Source organism: Solanum lycopersicum, chromosome 7, assembly GCF_036512215.1.
Source record: "Solanum lycopersicum chromosome 7, SLM_r2.1".
NCBI classification, from domain to species: Eukaryota; Viridiplantae; Streptophyta; class Magnoliopsida; order Solanales; family Solanaceae; genus Solanum; species Solanum lycopersicum.
In genome coordinates this window covers 61381060-61402659 of record NC_090806.1, presented here as the reverse complement: position 1 = coordinate 61402659, position 21600 = coordinate 61381060, and the positions used below count along the sequence as shown (strand labels likewise).

General features: G+C 32.4%; 1 protein-coding gene and 1 long non-coding RNA gene across 2 annotated transcripts; one reads left to right on the top strand and one right to left on the bottom strand.

The window, feature by feature from the left end:
- The first annotated feature begins 6627 nt into the window (after positions 1-6627).
- LOC101261727 (galactoside 2-alpha-L-fucosyltransferase-like) lies at positions 6628-10039 on the top strand. Its single transcript, XM_026031829.2, has 2 exons — positions 6628-7186; positions 8241-10039. Exons 1-2 carry the CDS (start codon positions 6982-6984, stop codon positions 9701-9703), a joined length of 1668 nt encoding a protein of 555 aa, XP_025887614.2. The 5' UTR covers positions 6628-6981; the 3' UTR covers positions 9704-10039.
- A 3122-nt stretch (positions 10040-13161) lies between these two features.
- On the bottom strand, positions 13162-20598 carry LOC138337138 (uncharacterized). Its single transcript, XR_011210564.1, has 2 exons — positions 20329-20598; positions 13162-13465 (listed from the first exon to the last, which is right to left on the bottom strand). It is a non-coding gene; the product is annotated as an uncharacterized lncRNA (long non-coding RNA).
- Between the last annotated feature and the right edge of the window lie 1002 nt (positions 20599-21600).

Sequence of the window (21600 nt, the reverse complement as noted above, 5' to 3'; positions counted from 1 at the left end):
TATGCTAAGATAATTTTTTGTTCTTTTTTAGGTTTTATAGGTAAAGATTTATAATTTTGAATTTGAACATTAGAAAAAACAGTTGACACTATAGAAAAAAGTAAAATGAAGATGTTCCATATTTAAGTTGCATAAATATGTGTATTTAATTACGCGAAAAATATATTATCTAAATATGTATCCAAAATATTTTCCATAATATGAATTCATAATTCATTGTAAAAGTATGGTTTCTGTCTTTTCTTGTCTAATGTGTGAAATTTCTGTGTAACATTTATTTATATTTATATTTTTTCTTTTATTTAAACTAAGTATTTTACTGTAAATATGAAAAGTAAAATTTATTGCAAACCTATATATAATAATAAAGATGTATATAAAAATGAAAAATAAAATTTATTACAAACCTATATATAATAATAAAGATGTATATAAAAATGGTTAAATTACAAACCTATATATAATAATAAAGATGTATATAAAAATGGTTATGTGACCCTCCCTAAGGTTTCAATCAATTTTATCTCTTTTTGGCCTTTTTTCTAATTTTCTAATAAGAAAAAATCACCTAAAAAATGAAAGACCATTAAAAATAATCATATTTGTTATATTTTCATCAATAGCTATATTCAATTTATTTTGTCATTAAAATTATTATTCTCTTACCTATAATATTTCTCAAATTCTCATCAATTAACAAATTATTTCATTTTATTTAAAAAGAATTACAGCAAACTATTCACGGTAATTAAATTTTATAATTTTATTTGTTTTGTAGTTCTTTCCGTGCTTTGCTCCCTTTCTTTTTTACTTTTTTTTTTTTGTTTATTAAAAACAAAAAAATCATATCTTTCTATGATATAAATGTATTTCTTCTATCTACTTTATTTACGTTTTTTTTATATTTTATTTTAATTTTAATGTTTTATCTCATAACGTAAACTATAAAACTTTATTTTTTATAATATCATTAATTCCGTGACTTTTTCAAGTTTTTATATTCATAATTTAACTATTAAATTATAAAATTTAAGATACATTATGATATCTCTATTTTTATTGACAAAATAAATTTACAAGCTTTTTGTTTCATGAAATTTCAACTTAAGATTATTTCGTATATTTCATTGTTTTTTTGTAGTATTATTAAATTCATGTTTTAACTTGATACGGTGAAGAAAACTATTGATTAATTATCAAAAAGGCTGTCATACAAGAGATCAAAAAAGTGGAGATTGATTTTGTATTTTGATTTTTATCTTTTTTTTTTATAAGGTTCCAAGGAAGATGGATGTGTGTTTATTTCTTCATTAACTTTTGTAGTTTAAATTTTTACTAACTTTTTACTATTGCAACTTGCAAGTATGTATTTTCGTTTAGATGTAAATTATTTATGTGACTTTGTACGTAATACTACAAACTACTAACAAAGGTTTTAAAATATTGCACAGAGGACTATTTATATTTTTTCTTTAAAGATTTCTCAATTTTGTTCGTAATTTTTTTAATTTAATGAAATCCCTACTTGAGATTATCTATCTTTTTTATTTCATATTGGAAATAGTGTTTTTTTTATAATTTTTTTTTAAAAAAAATCTTCCTCAGATAACTACTAAGACATAAGTTGAAGAGCCAAAGAGGCACCTAATCATTTCTTATCTCAAGATAAATCACAGACATTGAAAAAGAGTATTAACTACTACTAATCCGTTCTATGATATTTGCCTTCTCGTAGTATGTTAAATTTCTTTTTTAATTTGAGGCGAGGCTATGAAGTAAGATACTTTTACTAAATTAACTTTAAATATATATTGAAAAAAGTAGTTCTTTAACCTATATTTTTAATTATATAAATTTTCTTTTGATTAAATAAGGATAAGATTGAAATAAAAATCATTAAATTCTACATAATGTAAAACACAATTCGAAGAAAAAATAAATAAAATAAAACTCTGTTTTGAAATGAAGGGAGTATGTAATGTAAGAAAGTGAAAAAAGAAGGGAGTATGTAATGTAATAAATAAAATCAAACTCTTATGTATAGGCTATGTTTTTTTTCGCCAATAATCTTTTTAACGAGCTTTATTTATTTTTAAGCTTGTTATATGACATTAAATCAATTTATGTTTTATGAAATATCAATAATCTTTTTAACGAGCTTTGTTTATTTTTAAGCTTGTCATATGATATTAAATCAATTTATGTTTTATGAAATATGAAAAAGTACTTTTCTTTCTTAATGTAATAGTAGTGTATTATGTTTGTTAGAAATTAGTACAATGTGAATAATAATAAGTTGAATTCAAATTTTAATATATTTAATTTAATTTGAACTATAAAGTTTTTATATTCAAATAATATGAAAAGATTAATTTATATTTCAATATAATATTTTAAGTTACCTAGTAAATAAATAAATAAAAATTAAAATACATATTTTTAACATTGACTCAACCAAATTAAGCTGATGATGTAAGTGGAATTTGGCATGTAATAACTATATAAATATTAAAATAAATCAAGGGGAAAATGAAAGAGAACAAATGTTTTGGATTTAATACTTTCGTATAGTTTTTAAATATCTATTTTTTTTCTTAAAATATTGAATTAATATAATCTAGTTTATAAATTAGTCAAATTAATTTTCAAAAAATGCACCATAACATTTAAAATGAATGAGGGATAAATTTGTTAAATAGACTATGAAAAACATGAATTTGACCAACATAGAAAAACTATATAATTAAACATAAATGTTCGTTCATGCATAACTTAATTACGATGACATATAAGTAGGAATAAAGAATATGTATTTGAATATGAATTGAATAATGTCGAAAAAAAGAGTCAAAAAGTGGGGGTGATGGCAAGCGAGGAACAAAGTGAGCATCAGACACGTCCATGTCAATGAGCACTACCTTCTAACCTGTCTAGAATATATATTCGAATATGAATTGAAAAATATCGGGAAAAAAAAGAGTCAAAAAGTGGGGGTGCTGGCAAGCGAGGAACAAAGTGAGCATCAGAGACGTTATAAGTAGGAATAAAGAATATGTATTTGAATATGAACTGAATAATGTCGAAAAAAAGAGTCAAAAAGTGGGGGTGCTGGCAAGCGAGGAACAAAGTGAGCATCAGAGACGTTATAAGTAGGAATAAAGAATATGTATTTGAATATGAATTGAATAATGTCGAAAAAAAGAGTCAAAAAGTGGGGGTGATGGCAAGCGAGGAACAAAGTGAGCATCAGACACGTCCATGTCAATGAGCACTACCTTCTAACCTGTCTAGAATATATATTCGAATATGAATTGAAAAATATCGGGAAAAAAAAGAGTCAAAAAGTGGGGGTGCTGGCAAGCGAGGAACAAAGTGAGCATCAGAGACGTTATAAGTAGGAATAAAGAATATGTATTTGAATATGAACTGAATAATGTCGAAAAAAAGAGTCAAAAAGTGGGGGTGCTGGCAAGCGAGGAACAAAGTGAGCATCAGAGACGTTATAAGTAGGAATAAAGAATATGTATTTGAATATGAACTGAATAATATCGAAAAAAAAGAGTCAAAAAGTGGGGGTGATGGCAAGCGAGGAACAAAGTGAGCATCAGACACGTCCATGTCAATGAGCACTACCTTCTAACCTGTCTAGAATATATATTCGAATATGAATTGAAAAATATCGGGAAAAAAAAGAGTCAAAAAGTGGAGGTGCTGGCAAGCGAGGAACAAAGTGAGCATCAGAGACGTTCGTGTCAATGGGCACCACTACCTTCTAACCTGCCCGGAGGTATTCAACTCCGGGATCTAACACACGCGTAGGCATCGGTGTTTCTTTTGTTTGGCACAACTGGAGGAAAACACCGGGCAAACCACCCCCTTACTCTAAACTCTTCTGATTACAGAAGCGGTTTAGGGTTTGGACATTAATCGTGCATTGATCTCAGCTCCACACCCCCTGGAGGTGAACTATGCACTTATCCTTTTAGTTTTAAAGGACCATTTTTCCTTTTGAATAGCCGATGTGGGACAATAGCGCTTATACAACATTTATTAGTCCAGTAAATTCTTTGTTTGACTACTATGCCAAAACTGTACAATTTGTTTTTTTTTTATGGTGGAAAATGACAAGAAACTTATGTCACTAATAAGACAAATTGTGGAAAGTAGAAAATTAAAGTAAAGGTAAAAAGGACATGAAGATGTATAAGAATGAAAAGGACAACAGTTTGTGGTGATAAATTGTAGAAAATGTAATGTGTTGGGATAAATTGTAGGCATATATATTCCAAGGAGTACATTTCACAGGTTTGGATAACGTTTAGTTTCCAGTTTTATGTGAATTCTCGCAGGATGTTTCAGTGATACATACTTTTGGAAACTCCCTCGGAATTAATCACCGATTTTCGATTTGGTTTCGTACACCCCTACTTTGTACGTTGATGCTGCAATGCTAGATGACATAATACTAGGCACAAATGTCTAGTGATTTTGTAGAGAATATGTTGTAAATAAACAAAATGGTGCATATGTCAGTGGTTAATCAAAATTTAGCTTGCTTACCCTCACTAAGCTCTTCAAATGCTGATGAGGAATATGTCATAAAGGTGCTCTTGTATTGATTTAGATGTCAATAATGTTAAAGTAAGAAATAATTAAGGCCCAAAGAATGTATTGACACTTTTATTTATCAAACAAAAAAGAAATTTATTACTAGCAAGTAATGACCGAGAGAATCCAATCCAAGCTCGAATTAATAACTCACCCTTGGACCTGATATGCCGAGACTTGCTAGAGCTGAGGTCGAGTCGAATTCAACGGTACACTTGCTAAACTCCATGAAAGGAAAACAAAGAAAAATACAAGTAGGGCTCAGTACGAGGCAACATGTACTGAGTAGGTATCATCGGTCAACCCAAAATAGAAACTTACATACGATGAATAATAGTATGAACTCAACTACGACACTTAACAGGTGGTAAGCAACAAACAACATAAACAAGTGTCAACAACACTAAAGTAAGTATGCAATAAGTTAACGATATCAAGATCATTCATGAGGACTCATGCCTCCAACTGAACTATTTGGGAAATTGAGTTCTTTGAGATTGAATACATTTTGTTAATTCAATATGTTTTTTCTTTAATACTCTAGTGTCGAAACGTGACACTCCAATACAATTATTCTGTGTCGGAAAGTTACACTCCAATCCAATAATACCATATCGGAATGTGACACTTCAATCCTAGAATACCGTATCGGAATGTGACACTTTGATCCAAGAATATCGTGTCGGAACGTGACACTCCGATCTAATAATACCGTGTCGAAACGTGACACCCTGATCCAATAATACTGTGTCGGAACATGACTCTGATCCAATAATACCATTAATTTATCATTTATTATCACCACTTTCAATTCATTGATAATAGGGAAAAGGGTCTGATATACCCCTCAACTTTGTCATTTAGAGCTGATATACCCCTTGTTATGAAAGTGGATCATATATACCCCTACTTGTAAACAAATGGCACACATATACCCTTTTCCTCTAACGGAAATGGAAAAAATAATAATTTTAATCTAAATTTTTATTTTTTTTCTCTAAAAAATATAATCCCATATGAGTAAATTTAATCCTCGTCAAACATATTTTTTTTGACTTTTTTTTGTTTCAATGACTAATTTATAATTATTATTTTGATAATCAAATTTATTTATGTTTCACTAATATTCTTGTAAAACTTATTGTAGATGACCAATTCTTTTCTTCGAATATGAAATTAAATTACAATACACACAAAAAAAATAGTTTAAATTTGTTCTCTTTAAACTAAGGAATGAAAGAAAAACATAAGAATAAGAAACTCAAATAATTATAATAAAAAAAGTCAAAAAATAATTTATATATGAAAAAAATTAAAATATACCTTGAACTTTGATAGAAGAATCATATATATCCTTAACTAATTTTTTTTTAAAAAATTACAAGTAATAAATATCAATTTAAAACTAATTTTTTAACTTCCGTTAAATGAAGGGTATATATGAGCCATTTTGTAACGGGAGGGGTATATGTGAGCCGTTTGTATAACGGTAAGGGCATATATGAGCCACTTTTATAACGGGGATATATTAGCTCCAAATGACAAAGTTGAGGGGTATATCAGACTCTTTTCCCTTGATAATATTTCATCAAGCCCTTTTTATTCAAGGCATCACTTCGATAAAGAAGGTTCAAGAATATAAATTCCACGGTCTCAAGATTTTAGACTAATCACAAAACACACAAACAAGTCACATAACCACACAATCAAGTACATAGAAAACTTCACAATATCATTCAACACATATAAATCACTATTAAGAGTTTACTATCGAATAACATAAACCATGCATAATCTACCTCCATCGAAGAATCGAAGTCAAGAGATAATGCACAAATACCCCTCAACCTAAGCTCGAAATTTCAGAGACACATTTATACTATAATTAAGGTCCTATTAACCCCTGAACTTATTTTATTGATAATTTTCTACTCTTTTTCGGTTTACGTGACATTATCTTGTGGGCCGTTGACTTTTTCTTTCAATCTAGTGCCGCGTATGCCATAAAAGGGATAGAAAATTATTTATAAAATAAGTTAATGGGTTCTTAGTATAGTATAAGTGTGTCACTGAGTTTTCAGGCATAAGTTGAGAGGTATTTATGCATTTTCCCATATATAAATAGAAACAGAGAGAGTAGTAATTAATCGATTTAGGTGAAAAAAACTCGATATTAAATGAATGAAATAGGACATCGGAGAATATTTCTTGTCTTCCCATAGCTGCGGTAACAAACTTTTTTCCAGTGTAATTGCAGACATAACAGAAGGGCTATTCTAATTGATTTTAAATACTAATACGGTATAATATAAGCTTTGATGGATTTAGTGTTGTTAATGAATTAATTACTCCGATCCATTTGATGAAAGGAGAATGAAGAGATTGAAAAGAAGTTGGAGTGATCATCGACAGGCGGTGTGGTCTTTGGATAAACCAATTTCCACGTCGAAGTGGAGTTTGAATCCTGTCAAACTTATCGGATTTTTCATTGTTGGTTTGATGGTATTCACAGCAGCCTCTATTATACTCAAAGACTTACCCTCTCATACTCGTCTCAGGCTTTTGACTGATCCTGATGGTACTTGATTTTTCCCTTTTGTTTAATTTCCTAACCAGAACACATACATCACACATTGCTGAAGATGACTGTGCTCATTCAGCAACTCTTATTGACAACATTTTATAAGAGTTTGAGACAATTTGTAAATCGAGATGCATCTAAGTGATAAGAATATCATGCTCTTACGAGAGTTTGGTACCACTTGCTATATCATATGACAGATTGGGGTGTATCTAAGTTTAGTTAGTCATGTAAAATGGTGTTTTTAAGGCTGTCAATAGTTCAGAAACGAAACCAATAATTTGCATGAAGTTGATAGTATGTATATATACTGTCAATAAATACTAGCGCGTATAGACATGGATTGTGCACGGCTCCAATGTTGATGGCCTAGAGTTTTACTACTGCCAGTAAGAAGTTTTGGTTTTGGAACTGAAAAGGAGGAATGGAACTAAACAAAAGAAATTCACGCAAGGTATAAAAATGGAATGAATTATTACTAGTAGTAAGTATTTGAAGCGGATTAGGAGCTGATCGGTCACCTTTTTAGGTTGAATGTTAGTAATCCAAAATATTTAGTATTTTTGGTTGTCATTTCCTTAATATTACTTGTCACATTGTTATCTTAATTACATTGTTGCAAATTGCCTACTGTTGATTGGCGTATAACTGACTTATTGAAGCGAAAGCTCAAGTACATTCTCTGTTTCTCCCTATGTCCTTGTGTTGGAGATGGAAATGGATGCGAAGTAATGGCATTGGGTCCGAGATATTTATTTTGTGCTTGCTCATTTGCCTAGTATATCGATCAGTGATGAAAGTTAGAAAGACGCTGCTTGTTTTTGAAGATTAAATCAGTAGAATAAAGCTAAAGCTAAGTAGCAAGGTTTGCTGCTGAAGAATCAGTTTCATCTCAGTAATTTTGTTGAACTCTATAGTGTTTTGCTTGCTATTCTAGTTTGATTGTAGATTGGACACTTTGAAAAATGTCTGTTTTACCTGATCATGGCTTCCCTAAAATATGATCAGCTTTTTCTTCTATTTGATTTACTTCTTTTTTTCGCTTTTCCAGCCACTGAAGATGTTAGTCATCTGTCAATCACCGTGCAGAAAGATAAACTACTTGATGGCCTTCTTACTTCTGGATTTGATGAAAGATCTTGTCTAAGTAGACAAGAGTCAGTCTTATATCATAAAGAATTACGCCAGAAGCCTTCTTCTTATCTCATCTCAAAGTTACGAAACTATGAGGCTCTTCATAAGCAATGTGGACCTCATACAGTATTATACAATAGAAGTGTTGAACTTATTAAGTCTGGCCAATACAGAGATTCTGCAGATTGCAGTTACTTGGTTTGGATTTCGTATAGTGGTTTAGGAAATAGGATGCTAACCTTAGCTTCTGCTTTCCTTTATGCTCTGCTTACAAATCGAGTCTTACTTGTTGATCCCGGAGTTAATATGCCTGATCTGTTCTGTGAACCTTTTCCCGGGGTTTCCTGGTTGCTTCCACCAGATTTTCCTATAATCGACCAGTTTAGTATGTTTAATCAGGAATCTCCTCATTGTTATGGTTATATGGTGAAACATGATATCATAGGCAATTCAACTGGTTCAATACTACCTCCCTTCATCTACCTTCATTTAGCTCACGACTACGATGATCAAGATAAATTATTTTTCTGTGACCAGGACCAAAGTATTCTACACAAAATCCCTTGGCTAGTCATGAGGACAGATAACTATTTTGTGCCTTATCTTTTTTTGATGCCAGCGTTCGAGCAAGAGCTAAGTAATCTTTTTCCGGAAAAAGAAACTATTTTCCACTTCCTGAGTAGATACCTGTTCCATCCCACTAATTCTGTATGGGGGCTTGTTATGAGGTACTATCAAGCTTATTTAGTCCAAGGAGATGAAAAACTAGGCATTCAAATTCGAGTCTTTGATACAGGTGTTGGTCCTTTTAAGTATGTAGTGGATCAGATTACCGCTTGTTTGATGAATGAGAATCTGCTGCCACAAATTAATCGGGAGGAGCCTATTCTTAATCCATCCGGGAAGCAGAAAACCATAGCCGTCCTGATCACTTCTCTAAGCCTTGGATACTTTGAAGAGTTCCGAAACATGTACTGGGAGCATCCCACCGTGACAGGAGAGATCGTTGGCGTTTACCAGCCGAGTCAGGAGGAACATCAACAAACTGAGAAGCTCTGGCATGAAAGGAAGGCGTTGGCAGAAATGTATCTACTGAGTTTAACAGACAAATTGGTTACAAGTGCATGGTCGACTTTTGGATATGTAGCTCATGGTCTTGGAGGTTTGAAGCCCTGGATCCTATACAAGCCTGAGAACAGAACAGCCCATAATCCACCTTGTGTTCGAGCTGTATCACTGGAGCCATGTTTCCATGCCCCACCTTACTATGATTGTAAAAAGAAAGCGGGAACTGACACGAGCAAAATTGTTCCTCATGTGAGGCACTGTGAGGATGTGAGCTGGGGTTTAAAGCTATTTGACCAAAATAATGAATTATAACCATGTAGCTAGGCTGTTAGCTTGTGTAAAAAAGAGTTAGGTTTTCCCATCCAGATACAATTTTGCTCTCTGGTCATTGAGAAACCGGAACCCTTTTAGCTAATCAACAGAGGCTACAGAATGATTCTATGTAGTTGAAAAGATGTACAAATAGCTCGATGATAGCATCAAGTTATTAGTGGTGCACAAATATATAAATCAATTGTTGTAGTTCGACAAGCTTAAAATAGTTTCTCTGATGGGATAATAGTTTCTTATTTTAGTTTGCGTAACTTAAACCCTTTTAGGTATAGCATTTCCATGCCTAGTACCTTTATATAGAACATGAGAACTTTACTCGTCTTGTTAGTCTCCATGTGCTGAGCTTCAACTCTTTATTGGTCCTAGCTTATTAGCTGCAATTAGGGGTGACAACTCGAATATGAAGTGGTTGAAAATGAATCAGGTGAAATAAATAAATAATTATTTGACGCGATCCATATTTGATATGTATAAAAATGGGGAAACCCAATGGATAGTATTATTCATAACTTCTGATTACAAGAATTTTTTTCTTATTCTTTTTCTCCATTCTGGTCATGAAGTCCATCATTCTAATGAGTAACGGCTCAATCACGATGCTATTCCTTTCCTAGTGGAACCTGTTTTTCAGTTTTATGAAGTAAGAAACTGTTTTGTACAAACTATTTGCTTAAACATAACTAATGATTCTACCTATTGCAACAGTAAAATATTGTGTCGATTCTCAATGTTTTGATGAACTAATGCAGTATGTCAAGTGTAGCTTTTCGTGTAAGAATTTTCCCACATCTGTATTCCCTTTGTGTTGTGGGGATGCCAATGCTACGATATGAAGAGTCCCTAATGGAACAAAACTTGAAGGTGAACATCTCTCACTATATTCTTACCCTACAATGAAAATGTGAGTGTTCTCTTGCATTTATCGAAAACTAGGAAGCTCTTCTTAGAGAAAGAAAATCCTGGTTGAAACTTTATTAGTTCAACAGTTGCTTGCTAAACTAGATGTTATAGCTACTTCTTGAGATTTTTTTTTTTTTGAAATGCTTATTATATGAAAAGTTCATGATTAACTGATACAGCTTTCCTTTCGTTCCGCTATTGAAGATAGATCCTACAGAATGCAAAATTCAGCTGACAAATCCGCCTCTCAATCCATCTCAAAATAGTGAAAATATGGTTTGTGTTAATGTTTTTCTTTTTTGAAAAATGCATTCAGTCTTTGTACTGCTTCATTGACTCTTAACTTATACTCGGATTTACCTGAATTACAGGTAGAAACCATGTTTGAGAAGTACAACTTTGCTGGTGTACGCTAAAGGTACCATTATATATATATATATATATAAGTTTTTGGGACATAAATCGTTTTCAATTATCTGCAAGCAGGACCTTAGATAGGAGAGCATGGAGGTCGTGGATTAAGGTAGAAGGTTAGTTAGTAGCTGAGCGTTCTCTCGCTTCCCCGTGGGATAGGCTTGATGGTCATACTTGAACCTTCCTTCTTACCAGCACTATTCTTATAACTTGTTATTCTTCGATTTCGGCTATCGCTGGTGTTTTCGGTGCCCAATATTATTTCATTGTTATTACTGTTCTTTCTCCAGTTTGTTGTGTAATGCTAAATGCTCTGCTGTTATTGCTCCCATATCTGTATCCCCTTATTTTCAAACTATTTGACATGCTTTATTTAAGTTGAGGGTTTATCGGAAATCTCTCTATCTCTATGAGGTAAGGGTTAGTCTATGTACACTCTACCCTCCCCAAATTCTACTTGTAGGGCTTACGGTAGGTATGTTGTTGCTGCGAGAAGGACCATCATGAGTCAGTTCAACATTGATTCAAAAGAGTTGGTTATTTCTTTAACAGTTTGAAGTAATCAAACTACGAGTTGCTATTGCCAAACCTAGAACTGTTTTCCGGCATAGTCCATTGAGCTCCCTGTCTTAGTAGAAGCTGGTCATAAAGGCAGTGTTTTATTCAGCAATTTGTTCTTTTGACGCCACATGGCTACACTTACTATAAACCCTGGGGATATCACTTCTTCAGTATGTTATTCAGAAATTACAATTCTTGTTATATACAGTTATGACTTGTGACCATCTTTTGTCTTACAACTACTTAAATTTGCTGTTTAAACACAATTTTCACCTCTCAACCATCCAATACGAAAGCAATAGAGTGTTTATCTTCAAACCAAATTTGTTTCAGATAGAGTGTCAATGAAGTGCTTGTGAAAAATTGAAGCAACAACACATTGTCTGAATTGCATGGTTCGAAATGCTATTCTATGTTTCTCAAACTTGGCTTCTACTAAATTCTAATTGATGGGTTAATGTATGTGCAAGGAAGCTAAGTGTCACTTCTTCTATCCATTTCAGGATCTTACTGATGTTGAAGGTGATGGCATGGCTGACATGATATTTCGCCGCTGCATCCAGGAGATGGATATTGATTACAGGATGATGGTACTTCAATTTTGAAATTTCTTCTGTATTTTTTTTTTGTCATAGTGTACTGTTGTCATTTGCCATCCATCTACGAGGAACAAGTCATTTGTCAGAGATACTTGGTTAAAACGGCTTAAGTCATCTAGAGACCCTTAATGTTGTTCATACATTTCACATAGACACTTAAAGTCAACCTTTTACCTACTGAACACTTTAACTTTATAAAAATTTTCTATTAGACATATTTTTGATAATTAGCAAAACGGAAAAGGCCTAAAATACCCTCCATCCACCTATTGACTCCTAAATGCCCTTCTCATATCTATCTTTGGGTTCAAAGTTTATCACTTATTTAACGGTTTTAATTTTAAACTATTTAAATATTTTTTTAAATACTTGGCGCTCAAGTATTGGATATAATTTAATTTATTATTATCATTGATAAATCAACCCATTACTCACCCATTACTAATTAAACCTCACCCAATTAATAAACCAATTCTAATATTTGACTTGCCCTAAACACTACTAAAACACGACAAAATTAAGATTCCCGAAAATGACATCTAAAATTATTCGAGTCCGAATTGACGCCCCAATTAAATTTAGATCAAGTCATTTATTTAGGAGGACACTTTCAATAGGATGACTAGCATCCCTTTCCACCGTGCATTTTTCGAACAAAGAAGACGACTATAGGATCAAATTCGCTCTTCTTTCCAGAGTGAATTCAAAATTTATGATTAAAGGTAAAGAAGTATAGCAACCTGAATTAATTCATGCACCTCTTTAAATATAATTTTATAAATATTTGTTATCTGTTTTAAATATTAAAACATTAATAATTTTTTTTAAAAAAAAGTTATCTATTAAGTAACATCACATAATTTGTCATGCCCCGAGCCTACATCTTGAACGTGGCCGACACCCCATGACCATTGCTGGCCTTGGGCAAACCATTGGTCTGGCTTACTTATCTCAGCGGAGGACTTAACTTAACTCAATTATGAAGTAAGAAATATTCTCAATAGAAATACTTAAAACATGATAGTCTGGCCAAATTGGGACTTAAATCTCATAACAAAGTATTTAAAATACAGATATAAGAGACTCAAACTAAAGTGTATGACTGTCTAATACTAAGATGGATGTTGGGACAGATCCCACAACATCCTGTTAAAGGACTCATAAACAATAAATATGTGTCCTCCAGAATACAAGGAGGCTCACCACTGATTTTGAATGATCAAACTAGATCAACGAGGCGCTGCGTGCAGATCCTGCTTGCCTGCGTCTGCATCATAAGACGATGCAAGACAACTAGCATTAGTATATACGAGTATGCGGGTTGGAATGCTAACAACAACTTAAGGATTGAAAGGATTAAGAAGAACTTACCTTGGCTCTACTCAACTCATGAAATACTAACTCAATATAAAGCAGTAGAGAAACATGTAATTTATGTATAAAACTTGTAAAACAGTGTAAACAACTTAGTTCGTCAAAGATAATACAATAACCAACTCAGCTTTACTTATATATGAAAGTAATATAGTTCTGCAGGAGATTCTCTAACCAACAAGCACCACTATGAGCCGAAGTGGTGATACAACGTCTTGCCCACGCTGCTAGAATTGTTTTATACTTTGTCGTCGCATAGAACTCCTTAACTTAGTAAATCCACTAGCTTAACTTACGTGATCATCTAAAAAGTATGACCTGTTAACACCCATGATGACCCGTTAACACCCATGATGACTACATGGTTTACATGGGCACTTGAGTTAATATGAACTATTATTCCCACATTGGTGCTCAATACTACACCCAAAACATACTTTAGCTCATGCTTTAAATTATTTTCTTTCTTTAGGTTGAGATATTTGCTCAACACTTATCTTTAAAAGTTCTTTTCGGAATCACTGTTCCTTTTCTTGTTCAAACTCTTTTGGGAAATCTTAGTTTCCTCTTCACTTAAGTGTAAAAACATTTATAAACTTTATAAGGAATACTTAGTTCCCTTATATCCTTTGAGAAATGAACTCAACTTTTACTCTTAACTTGAAAATTGAGTCTTAAAATAAAGTTAAAATGTCTAAATAAGGCTCTTGAAAACTTCTACTTTAACTTACTTCTTAGCTTTAGACTTGACTTCTTAACTTCCTTGACGTTGATCTTAACTTTCCTTGAATTGAATTATGGATTCAAGTTGCATGTTCTCATGTTTATGGATGTTCTAAGCGACGGCAAAGTATAGGACAGTTCTGACAGCTTGGGAAAGACGTTGTATAACCACTTAGGCGCATAGCGGTGATTTTCGGTTAGAGAAACTTCTATTTTAGTTACATGGTTCCTCAAGGGTTCTACTTAGTATGAATGGGGGCGTGGGAGTTCATTCATTCATTGCACAAGTAGACTTTGAGAGGGAGCATGATATGTATTTTATGATATTATTATCTTGAGTTAACATCATGTTTTTAAACAGCTTTTCTTTATATTGCGCTTGTTATAAATTGTTTTATATCGAAATGAGTTCAATTAAGTATCAAAAGTTAAATATTTTGATTTGAGTATCTTGAGTTCATCTGCGCTTCATTGAGTCAAGTATCATTTTTTTAAAGTTGTGTATATAATCTTTAAGTTGAATATCTAATCTTTGAGTTGAGTATCTTGTCCTTGATTTGAGTTGAGTTGAAAAGAGGTAAGTATGTTTTCGTTTTATTCAAGTATCAAACTTATGTTATGCTTTATAATTCCCCTTACATGCTCGCACATTCCATGTATTGAGCCAGTTGACCAACATCTTCTCATGATGCAGACACAGGTATGCAGAATGCAGGATCATCAACAGGAGTTGCATTGATACATCCGAGATTCGAGTTAGCTATGGTGAGCCTCTTTGCTTTCGGAGGATTTCATTTATTTTTCAGCTTAGTTAGCAAGTTGTTGGTCTTGTCCCGACTTCCATCTTTATCAGTTAAAGGCTTCATAGATAGTTAGCATAGTCGAGGAGTCTGTATTAATCATTTATTGCATTAACTGTGTTAAAGACTATAGTTGCCTATTTTATGGCGATTTGAATAATTTATTTTTATTCAAAGTTTTCATTTGACTTAAAGCTTTGTATTTTACTTCACGAATCTTTATTCAGATTTTAAACTTTGTATGCTTAAGTAAGTCTTTCACTTGTAGTCAGCCAGGATGAGGGTTCGCTTAGGGACCAATAATGGTCTTTGAGTGTCGGTCGCGTGCAAGATGTAGGCTCGGGTCGTGACAACAATCCATATAGATTTTTCACTTATACAATGGATGAACATTTTCCTTAGGTCTAACTTAGCATTTTGGAGAGGTTGCAAGTTCAATAGCCAAATTCAAAGAAAATTAAAGACATCGGATCCAAATTTAAAAATGACCCAATCATATTTGATGAAATTAGTGCAACATCAAAACAATCTAAAATTGTTGGAGGTGACAAAGATTTGCACGATACTAGTTCAAGTAAGAAGAGGAAAGGAAAAACATTTGTATATTAACCATTAGGTTAATATACAAACTTATTGTATAAAGCAATTTGTATATTAAAATTGTTTTTGGCTCATTGGAGCAAAAAATGAACATGAAGAAGTTCTGGCATTTGTATAATCATTAATTTGTATATAGTATGATTGTATATTAGTCTTGTATTTTCTCTGTAAATTTTTGTCATGTATTTGTTTGTTTATACAGATATGTACATCCATTAGGTTTAATATACAAACTTATTGTATAAATAGCAGTAGTTATTATAAAAATTTTACCATATATACAATGTTAACAATTATACAATTGAAATATTTTGTATAATAAATAATATTTATATAAAACATGTTTATGTTATATTTAGATAAAATTAGTGTTATACAGAATGACTACATGTGCTTATATATATATATATATATATATATATATATATGTTTATTTATACAAAACTGTATTTTTTTAGCGATTAGGTTTAATATGCAAACTTTCTCCATTAATAGAAGTACAATAATCTCATTATATATACAATATAAACTATTATACAATTAAAATGTGTTGTATAATGTATAATCTTATTTATAAAACTTGTATAGGATAAAATGAATTAAATCTTATTTTATACAATTTGCTCATTGTATTTGTGTCATATTTATACAGAGTATGCCATAGTTATGTATATATGTATATTTGAGTAAAACGGTATATGCATTATTTTTCAGTGTGTTAAATTTCTAGGCAAACGTGTACCCAATTACGATGGAGTCACTACTGATGAAGAAGTCGTAGAAGGAAAAAAATCTTTTTTGCATGAGCTTTAGCGATTGTCTTCCTTTTTTATAACACAATTTACAGCCTTTTATTAAATTTATTTAGAAAATAAAATTGTATATAGCTTCGAATGAATCCTAAAATATACAGACTAATAACTTCATAGCAAATATAAAATTTGCTATTTAACGCAATTATACAAACTATAGTTATAAGATATAAATATAATTTTTATGTTTGCTATGTGTGAAAGCTGCTCTAAGTTAAATACTAACAAACACTACTAGAAAGGGTCAAAAAGAGACCTAGAAAAGAGACCTCACGAGGTCTCTTTTCGGAAAAAAGAGACCTAAAAAGAGACCTCAACGCTAGGTCAGTAAAATGCAGGTCATTTTTTTACAGACACCTCATGAGGTCGCCAAACGGAGACCTCACGAGGTCACCAACAAATAATCTGATTTTTTACAAAAAGGAGACCTCACGAGGTCACTATTGTATTATTTAATTTAATTTTATATTTTTTATATAGAGACCTCATGAGGTCACAATTTTATAATATTATTTAATTTTATATTTTAATTAAGAGACCTCATTAGGTCGCCAAGATATTATTTAATTTAATTTTATATTATTTTAAAGTAGAGATCTCATGAGGTCTCTTTTCTGCATTTATATTTGGAGACCTCACGAGGTCTCCATTATGATATTTACGGAAAATATAATGCAGAAAAGAGACCTCATGAGGTCTCTAATTAACATATGAACTAGGTTGTCTTCCCTTAACGTGTTAGAACACAAGTCCTTAAAGAACAAATTGATTTCAGTCATAGGTTTCCAAATTCTATCAGGCAAGCCACTAAATGCAACGGGGAGTAATGTTTCCATGAAGACATGACAATCATGACTTTTCATACAATGTAATTTTCCATGCTCCATATCAACACATTTTCCTAAATTTGAAACATGTCCAGCAGGCATCTTAAGTTGCTCGACCCATTCACAAATTTTACGCTTTTGATCCCTTGTAAATGAATAACTAGCCTTAGGCTTGAAGAACTTGTAGTTCTGTTTCTCTTGCAACCATAACTCTTTTCGCCTGCAATATTCAGGTAAGTCCATTCTAGCTTTAACACAATCTTTTGTCTTGCCAGGGACATCCATTACTGTGTTAAATAAATTATCAAAGTAATTTTTTTCAATATGCATGACATCAAGATTATGTCGAAGAAGATTGCCCTTCCAATACGGTAACTCCCAGAATATGCTTTGTTTTGTCCAGTTATGTGCAACACCATATCCATCAAATTTATAGGGTTGTTCTTTTGCGACCTTTGGAAAGTTTTGAACCCTCTCCCAAACTTATTCTCCAGTTAAGATTGGAGGAGGATAACCTTGTTCAACAGAATTCTTTCTGAATGCATTTTTCATACTCCTAAACTCATGATCCATTGGCAAGAACTGTCGATGACAGTCAAACCAAGAATTTTTACGACCATGTTTCAAAGTGAATGATTTAGTATTTTCCATACAATAAGGACATGCTAACTTTCCCGCTGTCATCCACCCTGACAACATTCCATATGCTGGAAAATCATTAATAGTCCACATTAAGGCAGCTCGCAAATTAAAATTCTGCTTAAGAGACACATCAAATGTTTCAACCCCTTGAACCCACAATTGTTTCAAATCATCAATCAAAGGTTGCAAGTATACATCAATCAATACTTTTGGGTTCCGAGGGCCAGGAATGACACAATTGAGAAATATATATGGACTGGTCATACACATCTCGGGTGGAAGATTATATGGTGTTACAAATACAGGCCAACAAGAATATGGTGCAGCAGAAACAGAATGTGGCGTGAATCCATCTGAACATAAACCCAATCTAATGTTACGTGGTTTAGCTGCAAATAGTGGATATGTTCTATCAAAATGCTTCCAAGCCTCTCCATCGGATGGATGACACATAACTCCAGGTGGTCTTCTATGTTCATGGTGTCATCTCATATGAGGAGCAGATCTATTAGACGCATACAACCTCTTTAATCTTGGTATAAGAGGTAAGTAATGCATTGCCTTAATAGGAACTTTCTTCCCACTAGCTGTCTGTTTATAACGACATTTTTCACAAAACTTACACGATTCTAGATCAATATCATCCTTATAGTATAACATGCAACCATTTCACAACAATGAATTCTCATCGATGACATTCCTAACTTTGATACCAACCTCTTTGCCTTATAGAAATTATCAGGTATCTCTAGATTTGGGTCAACTAAATCATGAATAAGGTCAATCACAGAGTCCATTGCCCCTTGAGGAACACTCCAATCTGATTGGATACTTAATAATCTAACCGCAATAGACAACTGTGCGTGTGGACTCCCCTCATATAAAGGTCGACTAGCAGATTCCAATTGTTCAAAGAAAATTTTACATTCAACATTAGGAGCTTCGTCACATTGATTAGCAAAATTAAAATCAGAATGCACACCAAAAGCATCTTGAACCATGTCATCAATTCTATAATTTTGTGCATTAGAATTCACATTGCTACTACTTTCACCAGGAACATAATGTTGAAATACATCAAAGTTATTATCAATTTCTCCATGACTAGTCCACACAGTGTATTCTTTTTTAAACCCATTTCGATAGATATGAAGCTCAACATCATCTGGTTTTTCATAATTCAAACATTGACATTTATTACAAGGACACTTAATCATACCACTACGTTGAAAAGGATCTAATGTCTTTGCATACTCCACAAAACCAATGACACCTTCTACAAATTCAGGTCTTGGCCCCATTCGACCAAAATTAGTCATATTATACATCCAACTACGATCCATCTACATAAGAATCATAAATTAAATTTGTCAAGCACTAACATAATAGTTACAAATTTAACTTATTAACCAACTTAACAAATTTCTAAGTCTAATTAGTCTAGTTTTAAATAAATTCTAATACTATAGTAACAAGTTTAACTTATTAACTAACTTAACAAATTTCTAAGTTTAATTAGTTTAGTTTAACTTAATACTAACACGATAGTTACAAACTTAAAGCTAAGTGTCAACACTAGATGGACACAAATTGATTTTTAAAAGAAAATCAATTTTGTCATCAATAGGATCAACTAGTGTTGACACTTATACTTAGCAAATAATTATATCTAAATTTAAAGCTAAGTGTCAACACTAGATGGACACAAATTGATTTTCAAAAGAAAATCAATTTTGTCATCAATAGGATCAACTAGTATTGGTACTTATGCTTAACAATTGCATCCTATGCCATAGTAATCCTTGCATCTTAAATCCTATTAGGTATACAAGTCAAACCTGCCGAAGGTTGCAAAGCGTCGTCATATACATGTAAATCTAATAAAGCCTTTATTAACTATGTCAATAGGTTCATAATTGTCACCGTTAAAACATACTTCCAAAACAACCTGCGAATGAGCCATGAGACTTGTCATAAACGACTGTGTAGGAAATTAACACAGCACCCTGACAGTCCATGCCAACATATATATATGCCTCAAATGTATACTATGACAACATGTATGGGCCCCTAACATATTATGGCAGCATGTGTATGCCCCTAACATATTATGGCAGCAAACGATTATGAGTGGTCAAAGGTTCAATACAATTTTCAGCTTATTAGATCAAGGTAGTATCACACACATTTTACCAATAGGTTCTTTTCATTAAAGATTCATAACATAAGTATATGTGCAAAGTTACAATATCACAATGAGATATAAATATATAATAATACAATCAAATTAACCTCAAACACCTCAATGATCTAACACATTTAGTTTCAATAACCAAAAATAAATAAATTTACCTGGAGATGGAGGCACTGCTGAGGCGACTGCTGCTGCTGCGAGAGCTGGCGATGAGCGAGAGGGTCGCGAGGGCAGTGCTGCTGCTGCGAGAGCTGGCGGCGGAGAGGGTCGCGAGGGCAGTGCTGCTGCTGTGAGAGCTGGCGGCGGAGAGGGTCGCGATGAGCGAGAGGGTCGCGAGGGCAGTGAGAAAGAGAGAGAGGCGGTCGCGAGCAGTAAGAAAGAGAGAGAGGCGCGCAGTCGTGACCAAAAATTAAGAGAGAGGGAAGAAAGAGTTATTTTAATTTTGGCTAGGTTTTTTATGTTGTTTGAGGTTTCTAAATTTTTAAATATTTTTAATTATTATTTTTAATTTAACAAGTAGAGACCTCATGAGGTCTCAACTTGTTAAATTAAAAATAATAATTTAATTTAATTGAATAGTTGAAAAATTAGAAACCTCATGAGGTCTCCAATTTTATGAGAATTAAATTAAAAATTTAAAATTTTTAAATAAGTCAGATGAAAAAAAAAATATTCATTATATTGACCTCACGAGGTGTCTTCTACATTAAAAAAAATTAAAAGATATTAATTTAAATAGCGACCTCATGAGGTCTCTTATTATTGACCTATTTTTGAGATCTCCATTTTTAGGTCTCTTTTTGGTTTTTTTTAGTAGTGAAATAGTTGAGCGTCATGTATTAAAAAAATATTTAAATAGTTTAAATTTAAAATCGTTAAATAAGTGGTAAATTTTGAACCCAAAAAAAGATGAAAAAGAATATTTTGGAGCCAATAATTGAATGAGAATGATATTTTGGAGCCAATAAACTATGTTGCTGCCTCTTACCTACTGCATGTGCCCCACTTCATCTTCTTCCCACTTTTTAAAAAAAAATTAAATCTCTTGGTTTTTTCTACTTTTTTTAAAGATTTTTTTGTTCTTACGCATAGATTTGATTTAAGCTTGAATTGATTTGACAGAAAGAAAGATATGTATTTGGAAATCTGAAAATTGTGATTGATTATTTGAAATTCTATAGAACAAGAAAGATACTAACGCCATAGGTTTGGAGAAAAATGAGGTGGTGTTAATGGTGGGTGATGGGGCCAATGACTGGTAAAATAGGGAACATAGACGATGGCCTAAAGAAAAGAAAAGGGCGAAGAAGATGATGGAGAAAGAACGGTAAAGAGTAGAATGGGTATAGACTATAGTGACGACAATTTTCAGTAAAAATCAAGGTGGTGCGAAGAAGAAGAATGACTGCAGCAGAATGAGCTTTAGTGTT